Raw genomic sequence first — 21,872 nt, 5'->3', positions numbered from 1 at the left:
AGGCCTGTCTTTTAAAAAGATTTTATTTATTTATTTTTAGAGAGAGGGGAAGGTAGGAAGAAGAAGAGGGAGAGATGCATTGATATGCAGAGAAACATTGATTGATTGCCTCTCTCACGCCTTCAACAGGTGACCTGGCTCATAATCCAGGCATGTGCCCTGACCAGGAATCTAACCAGCGACCCTTTGGTTTGCAGGATGATGCCCAACCCACTGAGCCACACCAGTCAGGGCAATAGATCTGAGTCTTAATGTTTAAACATTTTCTCTCAAGTTGTTATTATCAATAAAGGCAGAAGGTCAAACTCTGGTCATTTACCTGGGTACTGGTTTGTGCTAAGAACATTGCTCAGGGCACAGATTTTAAAGAGGAGCAGCTAATTTGCATGCAGCAGAAAAATATATGAAAATAGAACATTGAAGAGAGGGTGAACACTTGAACAGCAGCTGAATTCTAGCTGGTCGTCACTAACGAGCCATGTTATCCTGGGCAAGTCCCTTTCCTCTCCGTAAAGGAGGGAGCTGCATTCCTGAAGTTCTTTGCATTGTATTATGTCCCCCACAAAAAATTTAAGATCTACCAAAGCAGCGTTGTCTGCCTTGTTTGCCTAGGACTGAGTCTGAGAACAGTTCCTGGTACCTTGCCCACGCTCAGGAGATAGTCATTGATATTCAAAAACCCATGTTGTCCATTGGTCATTAGAAAGGCTTTTTTTTTTTCACATATGGAGTCTTAGCTATTTTTCAATGATCTTTCACACAGCAGGTGCTCAACATTCCCTGGTTTGAAATAACACATTTGGTTCTCAGGGGAGGGGCACACCTTACTGGGTAATAAAAATATATGGGCATGGAGAAGCCTCCCAGAGTGGGAAAAAGAGTTCTCTATGCGCTGGGAAACCTGGCCCACCTCTAACTGCTGTGTGATTTGGGGCAGGTCATTCCATTTCTCTAGGGCTCTGTGTCCTTCTCTAAAAGGTCGGAGGGCCGAATTGGTCCCCTAGAACCCTTCTGGCAGCACACCTCTGACTCTGGTTTACATATAACGAATGCGTATTAAGGACAGATGAATCCATGTGGGGCTGCATGAGAAACGAAGGCAAAGTAATTAGTGCAGGAGCATCGGTTCATTAGAAACATCAAGACAGGCAGACTCTACTTTTTATGTGCACCACCTAAATTCCTTTATGAGCATCAGCTGGGATGGCTCTTCCTTTGCTATTATTGGTTCATCAAAGCAGGTCATTGACCCCAGCCACATCGGCCATCATACTCGCTGTCCTGGCGTGCAGACACCGTGGGAGGAAGCCTGCCAGTTTGCAAGTCCATGGGATGTTCATGTTATTTAAAATGCCCAATTGTGGGGATCCTGAGGATTCTGCTCTGACTTTTATTGCAAATGCTGGGTCACTCATACATAGGGGCCTTTTATACAAAAATGACTAGAAGAGTATTCCAGTAATGAGTTGCTTTTAAACTTTGGCATATTGGCATGACCCTAATTTCCTCAGACCAAGGTCTTTCGGTTCCATTAGTAAGAGGAGCCGAGTTGTTCTAGCATTGCTAAGGAAGGGAATTTTTCAGTTACGTGAATGAACAAAGAGACACATAGTCAGGGAGGGTGGCCAGCAAGATTGTAATTATGATTGAAAAGGCAGTCTTCTGATGAAGGGTCCGGGTGGAAGAAGGAAGCAGAGAAGGAAGGATGCGTTGGCATTTTGTTGGCAGTGTGACTCTGTGGGCTCCCCAGAGGCCCAGCAGGGCTGCATTAGGATGGTCATCCAGTTCTTCACTGCTCCCATATCCTGTGGACTTCAGAATGCCGCATCTTGCTGGAGGCCTAGTTTAGCCCATGGGATGAGATACTCTTGTGTGGAGTCAACAGTCTACAAAGGAAGAAAAGCCATCATGAACTTTCTGAGCCAGCATAGAGGATGGTACTCTCTAGAACTGTTTGAAATATTATCACTTTAGCATCAGTTAATACTTTGTTAATTAAAAAAAGGAAAAAAATGGAGCCTACCCATATTAGAACTTCTTTTCCATTGTCCCCCTTAGTCATTAACAAGAATCTCTCTGCAATACTCTCAAATGGCTGATCACTGGAAATTGAAAGTAATCTAAGAAATTCTCACAGGGGATAATAAAGATGTTCCTGTCATGTAAACGCCCTGCAGAGGGTTAATTATAGCAAATGATACAGCCATGTCCTCGACTGTGTGCCGTTCCAAGAAAAGACAAAGTCTCAGAGAACTGACCAGAGGGATCAGCCTAGAGCTGCCTAGTGTAGTTCGTGGCTTTCAGTCTCGGATTTTAGTTCCTTCTGATCCCCATGATTCAAGAATCGTGTCCCAGTGCGGTCTTTTTGGTTGGCCAGATTGTGTGTCTTCAAACCGTCATGGCGTAAATGCAAGTTACCTCCAGTTCTACGCTGCAGCACTCTCTTGGTTTTTGACCAAAATGATTAAAATTAGTACATCCCTCTGGACATCCAGATGATGAGGACAGACCTGGCCCAGCTCCTGGGGCCGCCTGGGCACCTGGAGCTAGGCGGTGACTCAGAGATGCAGCCAACGTGTGGCTCAGGGGGATCCATTTCAACAACTGATACTAAGAACAGACCCGACACTCACGCATATTTACAATTCCCCACTGTGCCCAGGGCAAACAGCAGTGGGCTTGCTTCTCTTCACCCTCAAACAAACCCTTCAAGCTGCCCTTTCTTTCTGGGGACACTCACCTGCATGAGAGCACATATATTGTTGATGGCAGTGGCCATGGGGATGGGGAGGGGACTTAGGCAGAAGCGGAAGGCCTGCCTTGCCTTTACTGCGCTGGCCTGGTGTGGTTTAATCTAGACTGCTCCAGCCTCACATGCCTGTAGGGATGGCCCTGCCCTACCACTCCTCTCCCAGGTCAGTAAAAGCCACTGGAGCTGAAACCTGGCTGCTCTCCTAAGGCAGGGGAGCTTCCTCTGGCCCTCCGTGGTGAACGCAGACGAGCACATTTACCTGCAGCTGAATATGAAGTTAATGCTACATCCTCCTGAGCTCCATCACTGTCTCGGGCTGAAAGCCAAAGGAGGGAAGGGCTGAGTTAGTGTCAGAGATCCACCCGGAAACAGCACCTGAGGACTAGGAGAGGACTTAATGGCTTGCAAAGAGGCTTTTGGTCTTTTAAAAATAAATTCTCTGTTCAGGCTGTTCTAACAACAATGACAAAAAATGATTTTTTAAAAAAAGTATTTTTAAAGCTTCTGAGGAAGACTGGACATGAATAGCCTTTTGTGTTCAGAAGAAGCTCATCTGTGTTTAGTAACTAAAGAGGCTGAAGATTCATCATCACTTTCTAGAGAAAGAACAGGGGCCCTGGGTCCGAGCCTTCTCTCCAGTGTTACCCATGACCACGGGCCTCTCACTGTCTTCAAGAGCAAAATAAAAAGCTTTAACTAGATCATTCTAAAGACCCTTTAAGCCTGATACTCTACAAAACTGATCCCATTTAAGAAACTGGACATAATACAAAACATCACTAAAGATGATTTTCTATTGTGACAGAATATCACGCAGGTGGTTATTTGTTTCATGTCTGTCTCCTCAATGGGACTGCAGAGAATATTCTCTTTATGAAGAGAGTAGCTGTGCCTGTGTCTAAGGCGAGGCCCCTGTGGGTACATATTTGTTGTTTGGTGGTCACAGCCACCGCTGGGCCACCAGTGTTCACACTGGTCAGCTGTGGCATTGGAGCCGTGGGCTCTGCTCTCTCATTGGTTAGCCGTGTTCCTTGGGGCCTGATTGCTTAACCTTCTGTTGCCTGTGTTTCCTGATGGGAGTAAAAGAGGGATCATGATGATCATAATAGGAAATCTACTTCATAGGGTTGTTTTGAAGATTAAATCGACTAACATACAGGTGGATAAGGCCCTTGGAGTAAGACGTGATATATGGAAAACATCACGGTGCTACACTTTGTATATTATTATTGGTGGTGGTGCTGGTGGTATAGTTACAATTGATGCTCTGACATCTTCCTCCTGCTGGCCTTTTTAGAGGGGTAGGACCTTGTGAAATATGAAAGGTTGTCTTTTCCTTCACAACAGAATGAACTGAATTTTTGGTGTAACTTTGTTCCTTGTGGCAGAACAAGACTCCTTCCTACTCAGTCCTGTGGTAACCAGTGTTCACCCAACATTGTTATCAGACCAGATCATAAGTTAGAGAAGCTTCATTCTCCAGCTCACTGTCTTCCTCCATATTTTTTGCCAGTTCTTTCTTTGTGACCTATAGCTCCTGAGGGTGACAAAAGCACGGTTTTGCTACTTGTTCCCATGAAAGAACAAACAAAAATCATGCCCCCTGGGACCATTCAAATTGGCTTCTCATAGTAAGGTGGGGCCTTGAAGAAAAAAATGTTGAGAATTGTCAGAAAGGGCTGCGTTCAGCAAAAGTTGGTATTTGCTGTATGGAAAACAACCCGAAGGGCTTATGCTTGCAAAAACTTTCTTCTCCTGGTTTATATCATTGTATAGCCATGGGCCCATTTTTATATTACATAGACTCATTTTTTAAATCAAATTATACTAGGTGTGTACACATTCAAACACAGGACAGAAAAATACCCACAATAATGTGATACTTTCAGAGATATATGGGTCTTGCTTTTAGCAACCTTGATATAATAATATTCTAGTTAGTCTTAAAGAGGTAAAGTAAGCAATTATTAGAACAGGAGATTTCCTAGCCTAAAAAAACATTCACAGCTGATATTCTACTATACTTATGGTCTCCACAAATTCAGTTACATTAAAAATTCTCAGTTAAAACAAAAACTAATTTTAAAAGGTCAATCAATATACTACTGTTTAGGAGCACTTTTGTAACAGGGCAAAGACTAAGCCCAACTGTTCTGTAGTAACAGCCTGCTTGCATTTTCCTTCTCTATCCAGATGTTTGCGTATCTTGGAATTAAGTCTGTAAGCCACTTCAGAGAGATAAAACCTAATCTTCTTCTGAAGGACTCCCAGGAAAAGGGAGTCTTTAATCCCTTTTGCTGATCCATTTTATTGTTTACCAACTCTTATTTTCATATGTAATCAAAATCCCTCGTGCTTTGGTTTGAATCCATTTCTACCCATAGCCTTCAGTGGGAGACAGGAAACAGGAGGACAGCCTCTTGGAGAGGTCTCTCTGTACTGGAGTAACACCCTGCTAATCCTCTCTTGTTTTATCCTTCTTTCCGGTGAATAATTTGGTCCCACAGCCCAGAGGTAAATCAAATAATTATGTGACTGGAGTCACAGCTATGGACGGTATTAATCAGAAGAGTCACATGACAAATGCATGCCTCATGGATTCAAACAAGATGTCATGTTTTGTACAGAATTTAGAGAGAGGAAGAATTTAAATAGTTCACCGCAAAGGCACGTGAAGAACTGTCATAGCAGTTCATTTTCTTAACATTTCCACACAGGTCTGATGTTACAACCCTTTGATCATCTTTGTGGTTTCCCACTGAAAGCTCTTCAAGTTCCCCACACTTCTCGTGAGTGGATCCCGGAGCTGGAAGGGGAATTCTCGTTAGCGATTCACCCATGCTCAGCACAATGGCCTGACTGTTCTTGCTGACCACATGCCTGTTTATATAGCATGCTGATTGTTTCTTGAGAAAACAAAAACAAAGACAGTGCTAAGCTGCGTTCCCACTGCAGCTCATGACCTACAACACACTTAGAGTTTTTCAAGTAATTGTTTTTACACTGTACTTAGTACACTGTACTTGCCTACTTCTTGTCTATTTGTGTCTATTTGTACATTTTCTCTAGCTAGGTATAATCCTTTACTTTTTATCGAGATTTCATTATTCTTCTAATTTTTGGTTTTTGTGCTTTTTCCAGGTGACCTGAATTCTGATTACATCCTCTAAAGCTTAAGTTTCTGGTTATTCTGCCCAGTTTTGGAGTGTGGTCTCCATGCTGTCTACCACAGTATTGATCCCCTCCCCCCACCCCCAAGTATTAAATTACATTGACAGTGGCTATCCCTGGCAGGGTGTTTTGTGCTCAGAAGCGGATCTTCTAGCCTTGCTTGAGCAATAAGCATTGTACCAGGAACACTGCACTTTTGCCAGCCCTTGCTGTTCCACCAGGATGTTCCTTAAAACATTTTAAACACTTGTCCCACATTTTGGGGGGCATGGAACATCGGTGATTACAAATCCCAGTGTGTGTAAGGTTTTATAAAACTTGAAGAATTCTCTCTCTCTCTCTCCCTCCCTCTGACTTTTGTTTCCTGGAAACGTAAAACAAACACAGGAAGTTTTATCCCGTCTTCTGGTGAGAACTACAAGAAGTAGTTTCCAGAAAGACTGACTCTGAAATTCTGCCAAAACCTCAGCGGTCTGATCGCACATCATCGACAAGCAAGGAAAACCTAGTACAGGAAGGACACGCACTGCCAGTTTCTGACCCTCGGTCAGCTGGACTGAAAAGAATTAATGGATGCATCCCTCTGAACAGGATACAATTTGAGTATGTAATTAGCCATAGATTACAGCTCAAAAAAGTGTATGTACTTAAAAGGAAAGCTTTTATTAATTTTTTTGAGCCTAGTGAACATGATGTGTGCTATACAATATATAAAATAACATCACTTGGCACAATAGAAACAAATTGTGAGAAATCAGATGCCTATTAAGACACAAGAATTGATGTAAAACTCTGATATTTGGTTATGAATAATAGGCCAGATGTTTTAAAAAGGAAATAATGAGTTTTGGCACATTTCCAGATGACTGAAATTAGCCACTATTTTCCCCAGGTTGTTGATGTTCAAGCCTCCTTATTGTCATGGATAATACATTTTATTTGTCAACAAAGGATGGTCAGGTGGCTTGGTCTTACATAAGGAACCTAGAAATTAATATGAACATGTCACATAAGCAAGTTGTTTTATTTCTATTAATGATTGTACATGTGTAAGTTTACTCAGGATTATGATTTAATGGCTCTTCCTGTCACTTTTTGTAAACCTTGAAGGGCTTTAAGCAGTGAATAGTTTGAAAAGCAATGATCCGGAAGTTATTGGGCTTTGTAACTTTAATGAGGTAATGAGTCCTGCAAATCAATTTATTATGATGTTTGGGCAAATTAGTTTTGAGACTTAACTTTCAAAATGTCAGTCACTGTTGCCAGGATTGACTTCCGCACTTGACAGCCTAAACAGCTGGGCTTAGCATTATATGTCATGCAATTGCATGGCCCAAGCCTCATTTGGGGCTGATTGACTCATTTTATATGAGTGGGTACCTTTCTCTCCCCAGCATGAGCACCAAGCCACACCCTCTTTGCTTAGGGCCTTTGGTTCATTTCTGTCTTGGTCTCATTCCCTTGGTCTCTGTATTTTGGAAGAGCTCATTTTTCATAAAAGTGTAACCATGATTCTGGCGGTCTGCATCTCCATGTTTGAAGTATTTAGTCATCTACTACATTCTGACCATTGTCTTTTTGTTCCTCCTGATTCACTTGGTTGCACAATTTCCCTCCTGTTTCTCCCACAGAAGAACCTCCCTGCTTCCTGAACCCCCAGGAAGGTACCTTTTGAGAGTTCCTGGTTCTCTGCTCTGAAGCCGCATTGGTAGGCCGGCACCGAGCAGGTGTTGCCTGGTAAAGCACAATCTTGTTTCCAGGATCTGTAGAGAATGCAGAGCTCGGGGATGATGTACAGCAGCAGGAAAACCCAGGCATTGGTGACCAGAGCAATGCAGATGACAGGGTCATCCCACTGGGGCTGCCGCTGGAGCTGCGGGTTGCCCCTCATGAGCATGGAAATCCACACCACCCAGATGATGATGGAGATGAGCATAGTAATGAAGATGAGCCTTCCATGCTGCTTCCAGTTCTCACATGGGCCACAAAAGGTGGCTTTGGAGACGAAGAATGTGAGGGCCATCAGGAGAAGGACGTAGACCAGGAGCACAACAAAATCCACATTGAGCTGGCAGGGCGTCATGTGCACAAACATCATACCTCTCGTCATTATGAGAGTCACATACTCAATGGCAATGATGGTCTGCAACAGGCTACAACCAACAGCAATGCACAGAATTGTGGTCCAAGAGAAGGAGACGCCGCCCCGGACCAATTTCACCAGGTTGGAGGCATGAGCCAAGAGGCATGCAAAACAGAGAGCAAAGAGAACCCCAAAGAAGAAGTAGCGTACAGGAGCAGTTTGCTGATTGAACGGCATGATGAAGGCAAAAGCAAGGCCAAAGAGCCCCAGCACACCCAGGAGGAAGAGGATCTGGGTGGGGAGGACATTCCATTGGCCACAGTCTTGAACCTTACACATGAGGAAGAGAAGTGCCAAGAGCAGAATAACTGTAACCACAATGCCAATGATTGCCAGGCACTCCAGGACAATGCGCCATGGCCCCTCTGTGTCACAGAGGAAATAATAGTCCTCAGTGGACTTGGGGAAGTCCTCACACATAGTGACTGTAGGTGGACTTCACGAAAATGGACTTGTGTTTCCCTGCAGAAGAAAGAGGAGACAAACATATAACTTTCTATCTACTCACAAGAATGCCTGTTGCAGGTCACTATAATGTCTCTCAGTCCCAAATAAAGACATGTAGATTTACTGGGTGAAATAACCTCAAGCTAGTAAACCCTCAAAACTATCCTACCTCTATCCTGCTGGGAAAAACAGAGCAATCTTTACTTGGGGGCTCCAGATAATTTATCCACTTCCATGTCACAATTTCCACCATGGCTTTTTGAAGCTGATGGAGAATCTTTTTCGTAAAGAGGGGTATGTAAAGAGGGGTATTACTGACTGATGGAATTCCAGCTATCTCAGGCTCCAGGACAAGAGCCGTTGACCTTAATGGATCACTGGCTCACTCAAGACACTGATGCACTGGTTGAAGGAGACAGACAGGTGATTTTTCCTAGTAATATTAATGACCATTCCTTCTTAAGATTCAAGTCAATTCAGTGCAACATGTTCTTGTTCAATGCTTACTATTTGTTCATCAAAGAATTACACAAAATGGTTCCTGCCTTTAAATAACTTTTTGGATAATTTGGCACCCAAATCCATGTCTTAACAGAGGTTGCCTAGGAAAAAATTCCATATATTGATTTGGAAAAATGTACCTTGCAATTGAATATTCCTAGCTCTCCTCCTCTTCAGTTATTCCCAAGCCAGATGGCTGGAGCGACCCAGGTTTATAGCTGAGGGCATGGCCCCTTCCTTTCGACTTACCTTCTCTGTGTCCACGCTGGAAGCTGAGGTTGTGGTGGCTGCGAGGCTGTAACTGCCAATGAGTAAGAAGGAGACAACCTCAGCTTCTTTATTCTCTCCCCAAATGGGCGGAAGGACTGGAGGCCCTCACTCAGATTCCTGCAGTGCCTATAAAAAGAACCAGAAGGTCAGAAGACACACCTATTCCAGTTTCACAGCAACTTTTCTAGGAGATTTCTTTGGTGAGGACAATTATTTTCCATTCTACTGCTCTCTAGAGGACCTTGGCCTTAGGGAGTCCTTCAGGGGGTGTGAGTTTAGGAAAGGCTGCTTGCCCCCCACGTGCTGCACCATGTTCGGGAAGCTGCAAGAGACCCTCAGTTGACCCTACGAGAGGATCTTTCATCCTTCTTCTGACCTGCTCCCTGAAAAGCTGCCTTCAGGCTCTTTCCCACATCTTGGTTTTGATCGTAAGATTCAAAAGAGCATTCCTTCAACAAAGGAGTAAGGGTTTTACTGGGCCAAAAAGAAGGGGAGGTGCAGTTAGAGGGCCAGTGATTGGCGAAATTGTGGACTGGGGGAAATTTGTCTTCTCTGCTATTCTCTTTTCCTCTCTCTGGGAAGTCCTCCTTCAAACCCTGGATATCCAGCAGATGTGGGCTTTGGTATAATTTCCCTCCATCCTTCCTCTCCTCACCCTGTGTCAGATACATTTGCACTGGATCTCATTCCACCGGGGCTTTCCTAGGACCCACGATGGAACTCAGAATGGGAAGTGGCCCCTGATATTGGTGTATCATGTTCCTTTCCTCCTGTGGTGACATGTCACAGAGCACACAGTGCCATGTCCTGCCTATCCCGGCTGCAGGCCCCTCCTCACTCCCTGCCCCTGCTCCCGGTTTACTCCGTGGTTCTTTTCCTGGATATTTGCCTTTTGACGCAGGACTTCTAAAGACCCCACATTAGTACCTGTTAATCTGGTTTCAGGTCGCTCTTTGACCTGGCCCTGCCTTTCTCATCCACCCATATTTCTTTCAGGTCTCCCGGCCCTGTGTTTGTCCAGGTTGGTTTTCCTACGGCCTCCCAAAGAAGCAAGCTCCCATCTGCTTGCCTTCTCTTAGGTGTTGTCCCTGACCTGAACTGCCTTTGCTTTATTCCTTTTTATCGTCTGTGTTTTATTCTCCTTGACCCTATTTCCTCCCCAAATCAGAGTCCTACCTTTCAGATCTAGTGCATGGTATCTCTCTTATGGATTTGCCCGCCTTCCCTGATCACCGTAGCTCTCCCTCACCTCCTCCCACTGTGAGCACAAGGCCACGGAGGGTCTGTGCTCTTCAGAGTGACAGGAGCCAGATTGTCTTCCTATTTCATGTAAATTGATTAATTAAAAACATAATGAATGCATTTTAAAAAAGTAAATAAATTTCTTTGTTTTGTTTGTATAAGTCTCATCCGCTTGATTAGATTTATAGTTGCTGGGGGGCAGGGAGCCCAGTTACACATTTTATGCCCCCACGGCACCTGGCCCAGAGCGGGGCACCTCCTGGGTGGTGGACAGACTGTTTCATTGAAGGACACTCACGATAGAGTTCCAGGCCTTGTGAAGGGGCTTTTCCGCAGTGTGCTTTTCCAACAGAGGCTTTTTAGTGAAAGCCACCTGCAAATAAGTCAGGACCTTCACAAACCCGAGACAAAGTCATTCTGAAGTGGGGTTCTATTTTAGAGATGGCTTAACTTTAAAAAGCCATTTTTTTTTTTGCCTTTGAGGGAAGAATATTCTAGGGAGGTGAGTCCTCCCCTTTACTTGCTTTAGGTGTAATTCTGGTCGGACTGGAGCCGTGAAGGCAATCTAAAGTTTATGTGAAAGGATGAAGGGATTTTCTAGATGATGAAATATGACCTTCATGAGAATTCGCTCGAAAAGCCTAGTGAGTGGTTCAGTTGCTGTCAGTAGAACAACAGAGGATTTCTCATTTAATTCTTCCAAGAGAACTATTTTGGTGACCTCTTCTCTCCTCCCAGCCCCTTCCAGCTAGTTAGTCATGGCCATTCCTCACTGCTGTGAAGTTCTGGCCAGCTTGCCTTCTAAGGGGATTCCTCCCGACCTGCTGGCTTGAGGCAGGTGAATTAAGAGGTTAATTACCACATAAAAGAACCTGTCTAGGTGCTAATTATTGTTATTTAAAAATCTGGAGTTGTGGGATTAACCCACGTGCTGCTAGGCCTTAAGGAAATGAGGCCCCCCTTTGCCTACACACCTCCACGTCACTCACACCTCATTTCTTTGGGCTTTTGTGTGGCAACAACTGCACACCAAAGAATTTGGATATAGCTTTGATGACTCAAAGAATATTGATTGCCACAAGTCCATTAAAAATAAAGATAAAACAGTCAAGAGGCCGAATGCCTCTTGTCAAACTCCTATTTGTGTCATTTCCTTCTCCCAGAAACAGAGCTGGAGGAGATGTGAGAGCTCCCCTGTTTTGATCTTTCCATTAATAATAATAAGGAAGCCGGCATGATCACAGGAGGAAATAAATAATAAGAGAGCAGAGGCCCCAAGAAATAAAGGAATGCACCAGACACATGGAATGGTGGGGGAGGCAGCCAGGGTTGCCTGACTCCTGTTCAGGTTCTTTTTTTTCTTTTTCTTTTCTTTATATTTGTTCCCTGGTCGCATTCTTGCTGCCACACCAGGCTGCCTTTCCTGACACTCCCTACCTCAGGACAGGCTCTGAAAGAGACAAGGCGTTAGACGTGACATGTGGGGTCATGACCAGAAAGAAAAAAGGAGAATAGACTATGACTGTCTGTCTGTACAGTCATAGACCCCTGTGGTATACACTTGAAACTAATACAAAATAATATGGAATGTACACTTTAGCAGAAAAAAAAATTTAAATAATAAAAATAAAAATAGTCATGGGATGTAAAGTTCAGAATAGGGAATATAGTCAATAATATGGCAATAACTATGTATGGCGTCAGATGGACACCAGACTTATCAGGGTCATCACTTTGTAAGTTATGTAAATGTATAATCATTACGCCATACGTCTGAAACTAATATAATGTATGTCAACTATAATTGAAAAATAGAAAAGATGGAGTTCAATACAAAAAAAAAAAGAGATTATGAGAGAGAGTGCATCAGATAGTCTTCATCCTGCAACAAAGTGTGCAGCTGTGAGGACTGGCCGTGGGAGACAGGGTGCACTGGCCAGGATGGACCATTCACTCTTTAGCTCACTGTCCTCTCCCAGGCTGGCTCTGTGGGGGTGCAGTCAGCGCAGCTGTTCAGGGCCATCCACTCAGAAGGGTTCTATGCTTGACGTTTAATGCTCTGTGGTCACCGTCTTAAAGTTCTTCATAACTTTAGCTCTGAATGTGGGTGTTTGTAAGTGAAGTCCGATGGGACAAAGAAGTACGTGCTGGGGCTTAGAGCCTTGGCTCCTGCGCGCCGGCCTGCCTCCATCGCCTCCCAGCCTCCCGAGACAGGCTCTCGGCTGCCCACTCCACACCGCCGTCCTTTGGGGCTCTGGTTACCAGGCTTCCCCCTTTCTGCCCCCACCTCGTGACTGCGGCCACACTCCACCTGGGGTCACCTGTCCATCATGGGGTGGGCAGTGGGTCCCTGGAAAAACAGATTGACAGACCCACATTCAGGCAGGGGGCCACATTTTCATTTGCACTGGGCCCTGAAAATTAGCTAGCTGGCCCCAGGCACTTCATTTATTTTCTGGTATATTATGGTTAACTCGATCAATATTTTATTAGGATGCCAACATTGTGCAGTTGAATTGCATATTAATATAATGTGTAGTTAGTTGTGAAGAACATCCATGTTTTATGTGGATCAGTAAATTTTCAAGACTTGAGTTCATTTATGAATGTTCAGGGTTTTTTTTGGAAAGAAAGATTTTTTGGTATTTTTTTCCAGTGAGTGACTAAGTTTTTATCCATTATTAATTTTAAAAAGCCTTATAATACTCTATTTAGAAGTATATTAGGTAGCAAAACAAGAAATGAGTCACACAGCCCTGGCTGGTATGTCTCAGTGGATTGAGCGCTGGCTTGTGAACCAAAGGGTTGCCAGTTCGATTCCCAGACAGGACACATGCCTGGGTTGCAAGCTGGGTCCCCAGTGAGGGGCGCATGAAACGCAACCACACATTGATATTTCTCTTTCTTCCTCCCTTCCCCTCTCTCTATAAATAAATAAAATCTTTAAAAAACGAAAGAAATGAGTCAAACAAATGTTAAAAATTATTCTTCCAGGATGTATGGGATAGTACATATGATTTTGATGACAAAATGATGAATCAGCTGACACACTTAAAATTATACCTCTTAATATACTATAATATCTCATTAAATCTGTACTGTTGCTGAACATAGAAAAGCAATTTTTAATTCATGTATGGTTGACAGGCAACATTACATAGTGATCGGACATTTATATTCCTTGTGATGTGATCACCACAGTAAGTCTAGTGAGCATCTGTCACCATACAAGTTATTGTGCTGTCCTTGCCTGTGTTCTCTCTGCTGTGCGTTCTATCCCTGTGACTTATTTGAGAAGCAGTGTTTTAACACCCTTATAGTCTGACATAGATGTTATGATTCAGCTTGACAAAAAGCACTGAGGTTGTAAGTTGTCAACACCTGTAGGATCAGATATGACAGATTTTATAGAAAATTGTTTTGTCTTGTTTAAATTTAATTTCACTCATGACTGGATTAGACACCATGTCCAAGTTGGAAAAGTATATTGTTGATTTAATATTCTTTAAACTGGGAAAATCATAAAGGGATTACAAGCTTGGGCAACAAATATGGCCAGAAAATATGGGAGTTATTGAAATTTGTTCAGTGACTAACAACCATGGTTTATTCATCATGAACCTTTGACAGCTAAGCAAATTCTACTTGAATGTTATGGATTTATTGAAATCAAATGAGATGGCAGTGAGCAAAACTTTTAGAAACATTTTGTTCAGAGTTTGGAGCTGACCATGCCCACTTAGTATACAAGGGGGAATTCCTGGTTGTCGTAAGGTAAACTACTAAGCCAAGCACAATACATAAATTCAGAAATAAGATTTAGATTTCTTGAATTGAAAAACTACCTCATTTATCAAATATTTTTGCACATGGTATTTGGATAGTAAAAGTGCATATCTGGATATTTGGGGACATTTTACCTACAATTTTGGGAGAAAACTAATATATTTTAACATGTCAAACACACTCAAGGATTCCAAAAGACATGGCAGTGTTTAAAAATGGCTGCAATTATCTGATAGTCCTCCTCACAAGAGATGGGGTTGAATCCCCTCCACTTGAATCTCGGCTGGCCTTAGTGACTCTCTGGTAACCCATAAAACATGGTGGAAGTGATGATGCATGAGTTCTGAGACCAGGTCCAACAGGCCTTGCAGCTTCTGCTTTGGTCTCCTGGAATATTTAGTCTCCAGATGCTTTCTCCTGAGACACGGCTGCCGTGCTCTGAGAGTCCCAAGCCACACAAGAGCTAACACGCAGGTGCCTTAGTCCACAGCACCAGCTGAGCCCAGCCTTCCAGCCATCCTCACTGAAGCGCCTGTCATGGCAATGGGAAAGCCCTCTGGGAGATGGATCCTCTTGTTCCAGCTGCTCAACTGAGTCCTCATGGAACAAAATTCATGTACATATTTACATGTAAGAATTACCTGCATCACTGTGAGTTTTCTGCAAGTTAACATCTACTACGACTGGGTTCTAAAAAGCCTAGTCAAAGACAAAGCCACACATCCATACAGGACCAGATAATCCCAGAGGCACCAGTGTCCATCAAAAGGACTTTCATTCCCAAGTCTTTAAATTTTTTAAATAAATGTAATACTTTCTGCTGCTGTATGTTCCCAATATCATTATAACACATAGAAGGGAACATTATAAAGTCAGTGTGAATAAAATAAAATTAGAGATATCATTATACCTCACATTTTTCTCAAGGTTACAATCATTATTTTTTAAAGGAAAATCTGAAGCTTGAAAGAAAAACATTTGAATAAAAGATCTATTTGCTTTTAAAAACTCTGAACCAAAAATTGTTGTAAACGTGGTGCAAAAAGAAGAGACTAAATGCACTTAGTGTTTATACTGAAGAATGATTCCAAGACTTCACAGTTAGTATTGGGATTAAGATTAGGAAGAATTCTTAGTGCTAAGTAGAATTTCTGTATTACCAATCACAACAAGCTATTTGGGCGAAGTTTTCAACTTGGACTGGATTTTAAAAGAATAAGAATGAGGTCCGACCTGGCACATGTCTCCCTGTCCCCAGGCACTTGGCTGGAATGGCTTCACAAGCAGCCAAGCACATCCGTTCACTAAATAAACACCGTGTCTAAAAATTGTGTTTCTGTATTGTTTGTTTTGGATTTTATATTCTATATAAGTATTCATAAAACAATATGCAATGTTCACTCTGCTATGCTTTTATCATTGATAATAACGGGAAATATTCTTTCACAAAACATGTTTCGTGTGTGTGCATGCATGCTTGTACTGCGTTGAAAAGTAAAATGTATTTTTGACTGAAGGCTGGGTTAAAAAAAGAAGCTGAAAAAATACTAGTTCATTCAATGAGCTCAGGCCTGGACTCCAACTTGGGTTTCGATGTCAGCTGTGAACTAGCTCCCTGATCTTGGGTGAGTTTCTTGGTCTGTCTGAACTTAGATGCCCCTGTCCCCTGTGGGTGTACTTACAAAAAGGAAAGACACCAATGGCTTTTGTAATAATTTGGTCAGGGCCGAGTTACAGTTTTGAAATCAAAACGATTGCATAATCATACCAAAGCTTAAATAAGACTGTTTAACCTTAGGAACATTACTGATTTTAAAGGACTTTCATACCTTAATTATCAACACGTGAACTGTTATGTTAAATTCACATATGAGGTCTATACACTAACATAGCCATTTATTTACTTCAAGAGCCTCTTTCTAGCAATACAGTATTAGCACTCACTCATTCGTCTACTTGTTTATTCTTCTAATGACTTTTTTGAGCATCTACTTCGTGCCAGTCACTGAGCTTGTGTCTGAGATGCCACGCTACTGAGACTCAGGGCCCATTATCTGTAGTGTCAGAGCTGCTTGCAGACGGGGGTGGTGGAGGGTGAGCTGTTCTCACTACCTCTCTGACCTCATTCTTCACTTGCCCTTGCCCTGGATCTGCCTCTCTGACCTGTTGTTCCTCAAGCATGCAGGCTCACCTTGTCTTGGGGCCTTTGCACCGACTATTGCCTCTGCCTAGAAGACGCTTCCCCCCAGAGATCGGCATGGCTAACTAGCTCACTACCTTCGAATCTTTGTTCTCTGTGAGGCCTTCCCTGACCATAGTAGTAAAAATTTCACATTAGCCTCTCTATCCCATACTCTGTAGCACTGTCCATTTTCTTACCCTGCTCTACTTTTTAATTCTGCCATAGCATTTTTTACTCTGCATTGTTCAATGCAATGAACAATTTATTGTCTATTGTTCACTATCTATACCCCCTGCTCTGCAAGGTCAGGTCTCTGTTTTGTTCACTGGTAAATATAAATCCAAGAACAATGCCTGGCATACAGTATGGGCTACATCAATATTTGTGAAATGAATGAATGGTGACAAGGAATCAAGACTGTGTTAAGCCAGAGAGTGGAGCCAAACACTATAAACAAGCACAGGCTAAAGCAGGGTTAACAGGGACGGCAGATACAGAGGGTCAGCTAAATGCATGTGGTTGGTCTTCCACGCTCTCCCTCTCAGCTCCTCTTGGCTCAGCATGGCTGGAGGTGCTGCGGGTTTGTGTTCCTGGAGGGTCCCACTCCACCTCACCCATCCCTCCCTTTTAAGTAAGAGAAATGGGGAGGAGACAGAAAACAACTGGCCAGCTGATCAAGTTAATACGAGGGCTGTCCAAGGTTGGGGGAATGACGTTGTTGGCAAGAAAAACTTTCTGAGCTCAGGTGATAGCTGCACGGAGGTGGGGAGGATCCCCCAGTGTTGTCTGGGTCACCGGCCAGCAGTGATCTCGGAACGCTGCGGATGGCTCGCCGAAAAACACGTGAGAAAAAACATGCACAGAGACAAACTAGTTTCTGTGGAGAAGTAGGGACGAAATGGCCACAGCCTCTAGTGGGGAGCGCGCCGATTTACCAGCCAAACCTGCTTTTATTGGGCTCGTTTTGCATAATAATTCAGGTAAAGTACAGTACTCATTAGGGGGAAGTAAGGAACAATAGATAACAAGGAACTCTGCCGGTCTATTTTGAGTCAGGGTCAAAGAGCTGTAAGACTTTGAGGAACAAACTAACTTCCTCCTTGGACCCTTCTCATTCAACTGAGAGCATTCTAAACAAAGGAGGTTTCACAGTAATTTACATATTCTTTCTTAGGCCTGATCACCTGGGGAATCCGCCTTTTTCAGCACAGAGCTGCACCACCCTGTCATTGTTTCAGGCTTAGGTGGAGCACGGGAACTGAGGCAACCAAGAGATAAGGAGATTTTCTCCCAGAGGATGAGGACTCAGGCTATGTCAAAGCCGAGGAGCGAGGGTCTATCACCCCCTTTTGCTGCAGCCCCCCAAGTCCTTCTTTTGGGGGGCCTCCCAAAGTGATTGTGCCTGTCTTAGGTCGTTACCCCCTTGGGGAATCTTACCCGTCTTTGGCTAACTGACCAAGCTTTTTGGGGGTTCAGTCATGAATAAAGCAGCAGAAGCAGCATTCCTGCCAGGGAGATAAGCTTTTGTCTCCTTGCTGGCTTACGGTTCCAAGGGCGTTCCCTTAGCCTTAGCCTAGGCGGGGGTTTCAGCTTCTGATACCAGTCAGGGCGGTTCCCAACACCCCAGCAAACAAGGAAACTCTTTGTTTCCCCTTAAGATGATTTCCAGTTTTTTGACTTGAGCAAGCAGGTGAATGGTGCTATTTACAGAGACGAGGAAGATCGAGGGAGGAAAAGATTTGGGGGATAGGAGAGTCTGAGCCGAGAGTTTAGTGTTGGACATGTCAAGTCTGAGATATCCGTGAGTTACTGGTGTGCCTCTGTCAAGTGGGTCGTAGGATATATGCACCTGGAGCTGATGGACTTATTTCTGCCTTTTTCTACTTTTTTTAATCTTTTTCTATTTTTATTTTTAATTTCTTATTTTTTTTTCATTCCTGAGAGAGGAAGGGAGAGAGAGAGAGAGAGAGCGCGTGTGTGAGAGAGAGAAGCATCAATGTGAGAGAAACATTGATTGGTTGCCTCCTGTATGCTACCCGACTAGAGACTGAACCTGCAACCCAGACATATGTCCTGACCAGGAATTGAACCTGTGACCCTTTGGTTTACAGGATGATGCTCCAACTGATTGAGCCATACCATCCAGGGCTTTTTCCACTTTTCTTCATGTGCCAGGTTCCTGTTGGCATCCTAGGCATGTACCAACGTGGCAGCATACGGGCAGACAGGCTAGCCCTCTCTGCCTCATTTCCCAATGTTCTTTGAGCAATTGCCTATATTGGGAAACACATTCATTCATCTATTCCTTCCACACCCATACGGTAAGCTCTTGTACTGGTGTTCTGCTGGGAACTGAGAGTGGAAAAATAAATAATACTAGCTATCAGCACTTAAGAAAATCAAATCACATCTAATTAGGGAGATGCTGACACATTGTGGAGATTTATGTACACTGACTTATGTGTAACTTGAAGAATAAATGAATACTTCCCTCTCCCTTCCTGCTGGAAAGAGACACCCCCCTCAAAGGGAATGAGTCTCAACAATTCCTTAAGAGCCCTTACAAGTTACAATTTCAAATCTGTGTTAAATCTTTGGGTCAATAAGATAGAGACTAGTCAGTGTATGTCTCAGCAATGGACCCACTTCTTTTTTCCATGCGCCTGAGGGTCACATTTTGAAAGGAGATAGGATGTAGAATAACATGGCATCAGGAAGAGAAATGGCTGGAAATGAATACTTGGGAGGCACCCAAACTTGGATGCCACAGAACCGATGGGCATGGGCTGCATCATCACTGATGGGCTCATCTTGGGAGGGTGACGGGGTGTGGTAATGGAGGAGAGAGCGTGTCACCCAGAGAACACCAGCACTGAAGGGCTGGGCAGGGAGAGAGGAGACCGTGAAGAAAGTAGAGTGGTCTGAAGTCGGTGCACCCGGAGAACAGCAGGTCACAGGTGCCCAACGAGGAACACCAGGGAGAAAGAAGAAGCGGTCTTAGAGTCCAGTGGTCAGAGCAGCCAGAGGAGCCACCTCACCCGGGAAGGACTACAATGTGCCTGCGAATTTTGTGAATGAGCCAGGGGACGTCAACGGGGGTGAACAGAGTGAATGGGATAAAAGGAAAGAAAACACTTTGTGTGTAATTTGTAAGGCAACTGGTGAAGGAAATGAGAGAACTGAGATGGTACCTAGAAAGCAAGACAGGATCGAGGGAAGTGCTTTCAGTTTTAACTGGAGAGCACAAGCATGACTGTACCGGGAGTGTTGAGAGGAAAGAGCCAGGGAGGAGGGAGAGATTGAAATCGCAAGGACAGAGTGAAATAGAATGGAATTCCTAAGGAAGAGAGAGAGCTGGCCCCCAGCACAGGTGACAAGACTAACCTTGGATGGAAGGTGGGTCGCCTCATCCTCCGAGAGAGGGAAAGAGTCAAGGACAGTGTTCTGCAATGGCCATCGAGCCTCTCCTAGGCATGAAATTGACTCCTTTTACTCTACTTCCTTCATGAAGCCCTTGAAGAGACAGCCAAGCGCTGAAGGTTCCTCTGGATTCCCAGAATGGCTGAGCCTTCACTGGGCCCTTCTCCTAGGGTAGGGCCCCCCACTCATACTGCAAACACCCACCGTTTGGCAGCCCATGAGGAGGGACTCTAAAGTGAGAGCAGAGACAACATGATTACAAACATGCATTACATATTTAAAAGTTTTTCATAAACACTATTTTATTTAAGGAGGGGAAATGCTCCTGTGTTTTGATTGGTGGTGTAAGAACTTCTTTTAGCTGAATCTTAATCGATAGCACGAAAGGGAGGAAAGACACACAGGGCTCTGATCTCACAGGTGGCAAGTGGGTGGCTGTGGGGTACCCGTGCTATTTCTGGAGTTTTAAGTTCATGGAGTTCGTTCATCTAATTTCCAGGCAGTGGCACATGCCCTAGGGACATACGGATTATATCACTGCTACTTTGGCTGAGCTTCAAAATGAATTATACAGGCAGGAGGGAGCATCCACCCAGTGTGCCTGCTTGGAGAGCCACATTCTGCTTCATTTCCTCTCTTGCCAGACAAGGAAACCAGACACTGAACTGAGTGTTGGGGAGCATTTTGTCCTCAGGGAGTTAAACTGCCTGAGTTCAAAGCCTGGCTTGGTCACGTGCCACCTGTGCAGCCAGGAGTGTGTTGCTGAACCTGTGTGTGCTGCCCCAGTTCATCTGCAAACGGGGTACAGAGGACAGTGCCCGTGGCCACCTCATCGTGTTGTGGTGTCCAGTAAATGAGGTAGTTCATGGGCTGAGTTTGCCTAGTGCCTGGGACATGGTGAATGTTCAATAATTCGAATTATCAATGTCTCTTTTTTTAATTAATATGCTTTAAAACTAATCCATATTAGTAAGACTGAGCACCTACTGTGCCTCATCCTCTCTCCAGGGTTCCTTATCCTCCGGGTAAGAGAATAAGACTGGTTTCCCTAAGGCAGTCCCCCCCACAGCCCCCGCAAGCCTTTTCTCACCCTGCCCTCACACCCAGAATCCCCTCAGGCCTCCCTCTCTGCCCTCTACCCACCCCCCCGAGTCCCAACCCAAGAGTCTGAATTCTTCCCTGAGAGAGGATGAGGCATGATATGAGAAGAGGCTGGGGTTTGAGCCTGCTGATAAAATGGCTTTTTGATGAAAGTCTAATTAATCCATTGCTAGGGAAAACTTAATTCAAGTTGTACCTCAAGTCTGATCATGAGACAGCTTTACACAGCCCACACCAGCGCCTGCCACCCCTTCGGTCCGCTCTGGCACTCCTATCTGCCACGAGCTCATTCTTGATTCTGCATTTTTGGACATTGCTTGGGTCTGTCCCCAAATTCCTAGAGTGATGGTTGCTATAGTAACAAAATATTTCTAAAGAAAAAAAACTAGAGCTAGTTAAGGACATAGACTCAAAGGCAAAATCCATGGCATTCAACCAAATAAATACCCATCAATGGGGCATGCTGTGAAGCTTTAATTATTGGGCTCAGAGATCAAAGGCACATTACTCACCAATGGAGAAGCCAAATGTAAATGAGAAAGGTCTTTCTTAAACAAGTGGTGACAACTCCCTGAGTTTAGCGAAGTGTGCCAACGAGTTTATACACACAGTCACCTGATGGCCCTTGAACACGCACGTGAGCAGGGGAGGGAGCGTGGTATTGTGTGTGCTACACGCAGGACAAAGTTTCCTGGGTGCTGCTCACACAATGCACAAGGGCATTAGTGTCACAGGGAGATGGCTTTGGGCACGAGGCAGAGGATTCTCAGATACGCAGTTGCATGGAGGGTGCAGCCGGGAGCCTGTCCTCCTGAGCACTCAGCCCGGAGTATAGGCTGGGTATTTGTTAACGTCTG

At 44.2% G+C, this 21,872-nt stretch overlaps 1 protein-coding gene across 1 annotated transcript; it reads right to left on the bottom strand.

Annotated features, from left to right (window-relative positions):
* Positions 1-1,718: 1,718 nt before the first annotated feature.
* Positions 1,719-19,991, bottom strand: GPRC5D (G protein-coupled receptor class C group 5 member D). The gene is made up of 6 exons (XM_045830133.1): positions 19,879-19,991; positions 9,264-9,410; positions 7,592-8,528; positions 3,012-3,068; positions 2,741-2,829; positions 1,719-1,886 (listed from the first exon to the last, which is right to left on the bottom strand). The coding sequence occupies exons 3-6, from the start codon at positions 8,484-8,486 to the stop codon at positions 1,815-1,817; spliced, it is 1,113 nt and encodes a 370-aa protein (XP_045686089.1). The 5' UTR covers positions 8,487-8,528; positions 9,264-9,410; positions 19,879-19,991; the 3' UTR covers positions 1,719-1,814.
* Positions 19,992-21,872: the final 1,881 nt, after the last annotated feature.

This window comes from Phyllostomus hastatus, unplaced genomic scaffold, assembly GCF_019186645.2.
Source record: "Phyllostomus hastatus isolate PE091 unplaced genomic scaffold, TTU_PhHast_1.1 phas_scaffold_93, whole genome shotgun sequence".
In the NCBI taxonomy this organism is placed as follows: domain Eukaryota; kingdom Metazoa; phylum Chordata; class Mammalia; order Chiroptera; family Phyllostomidae; genus Phyllostomus; species Phyllostomus hastatus.
Note: the sequence above shows the minus strand (reverse complement) of the source record. Positions and strands in the feature narration are given on the sequence as shown.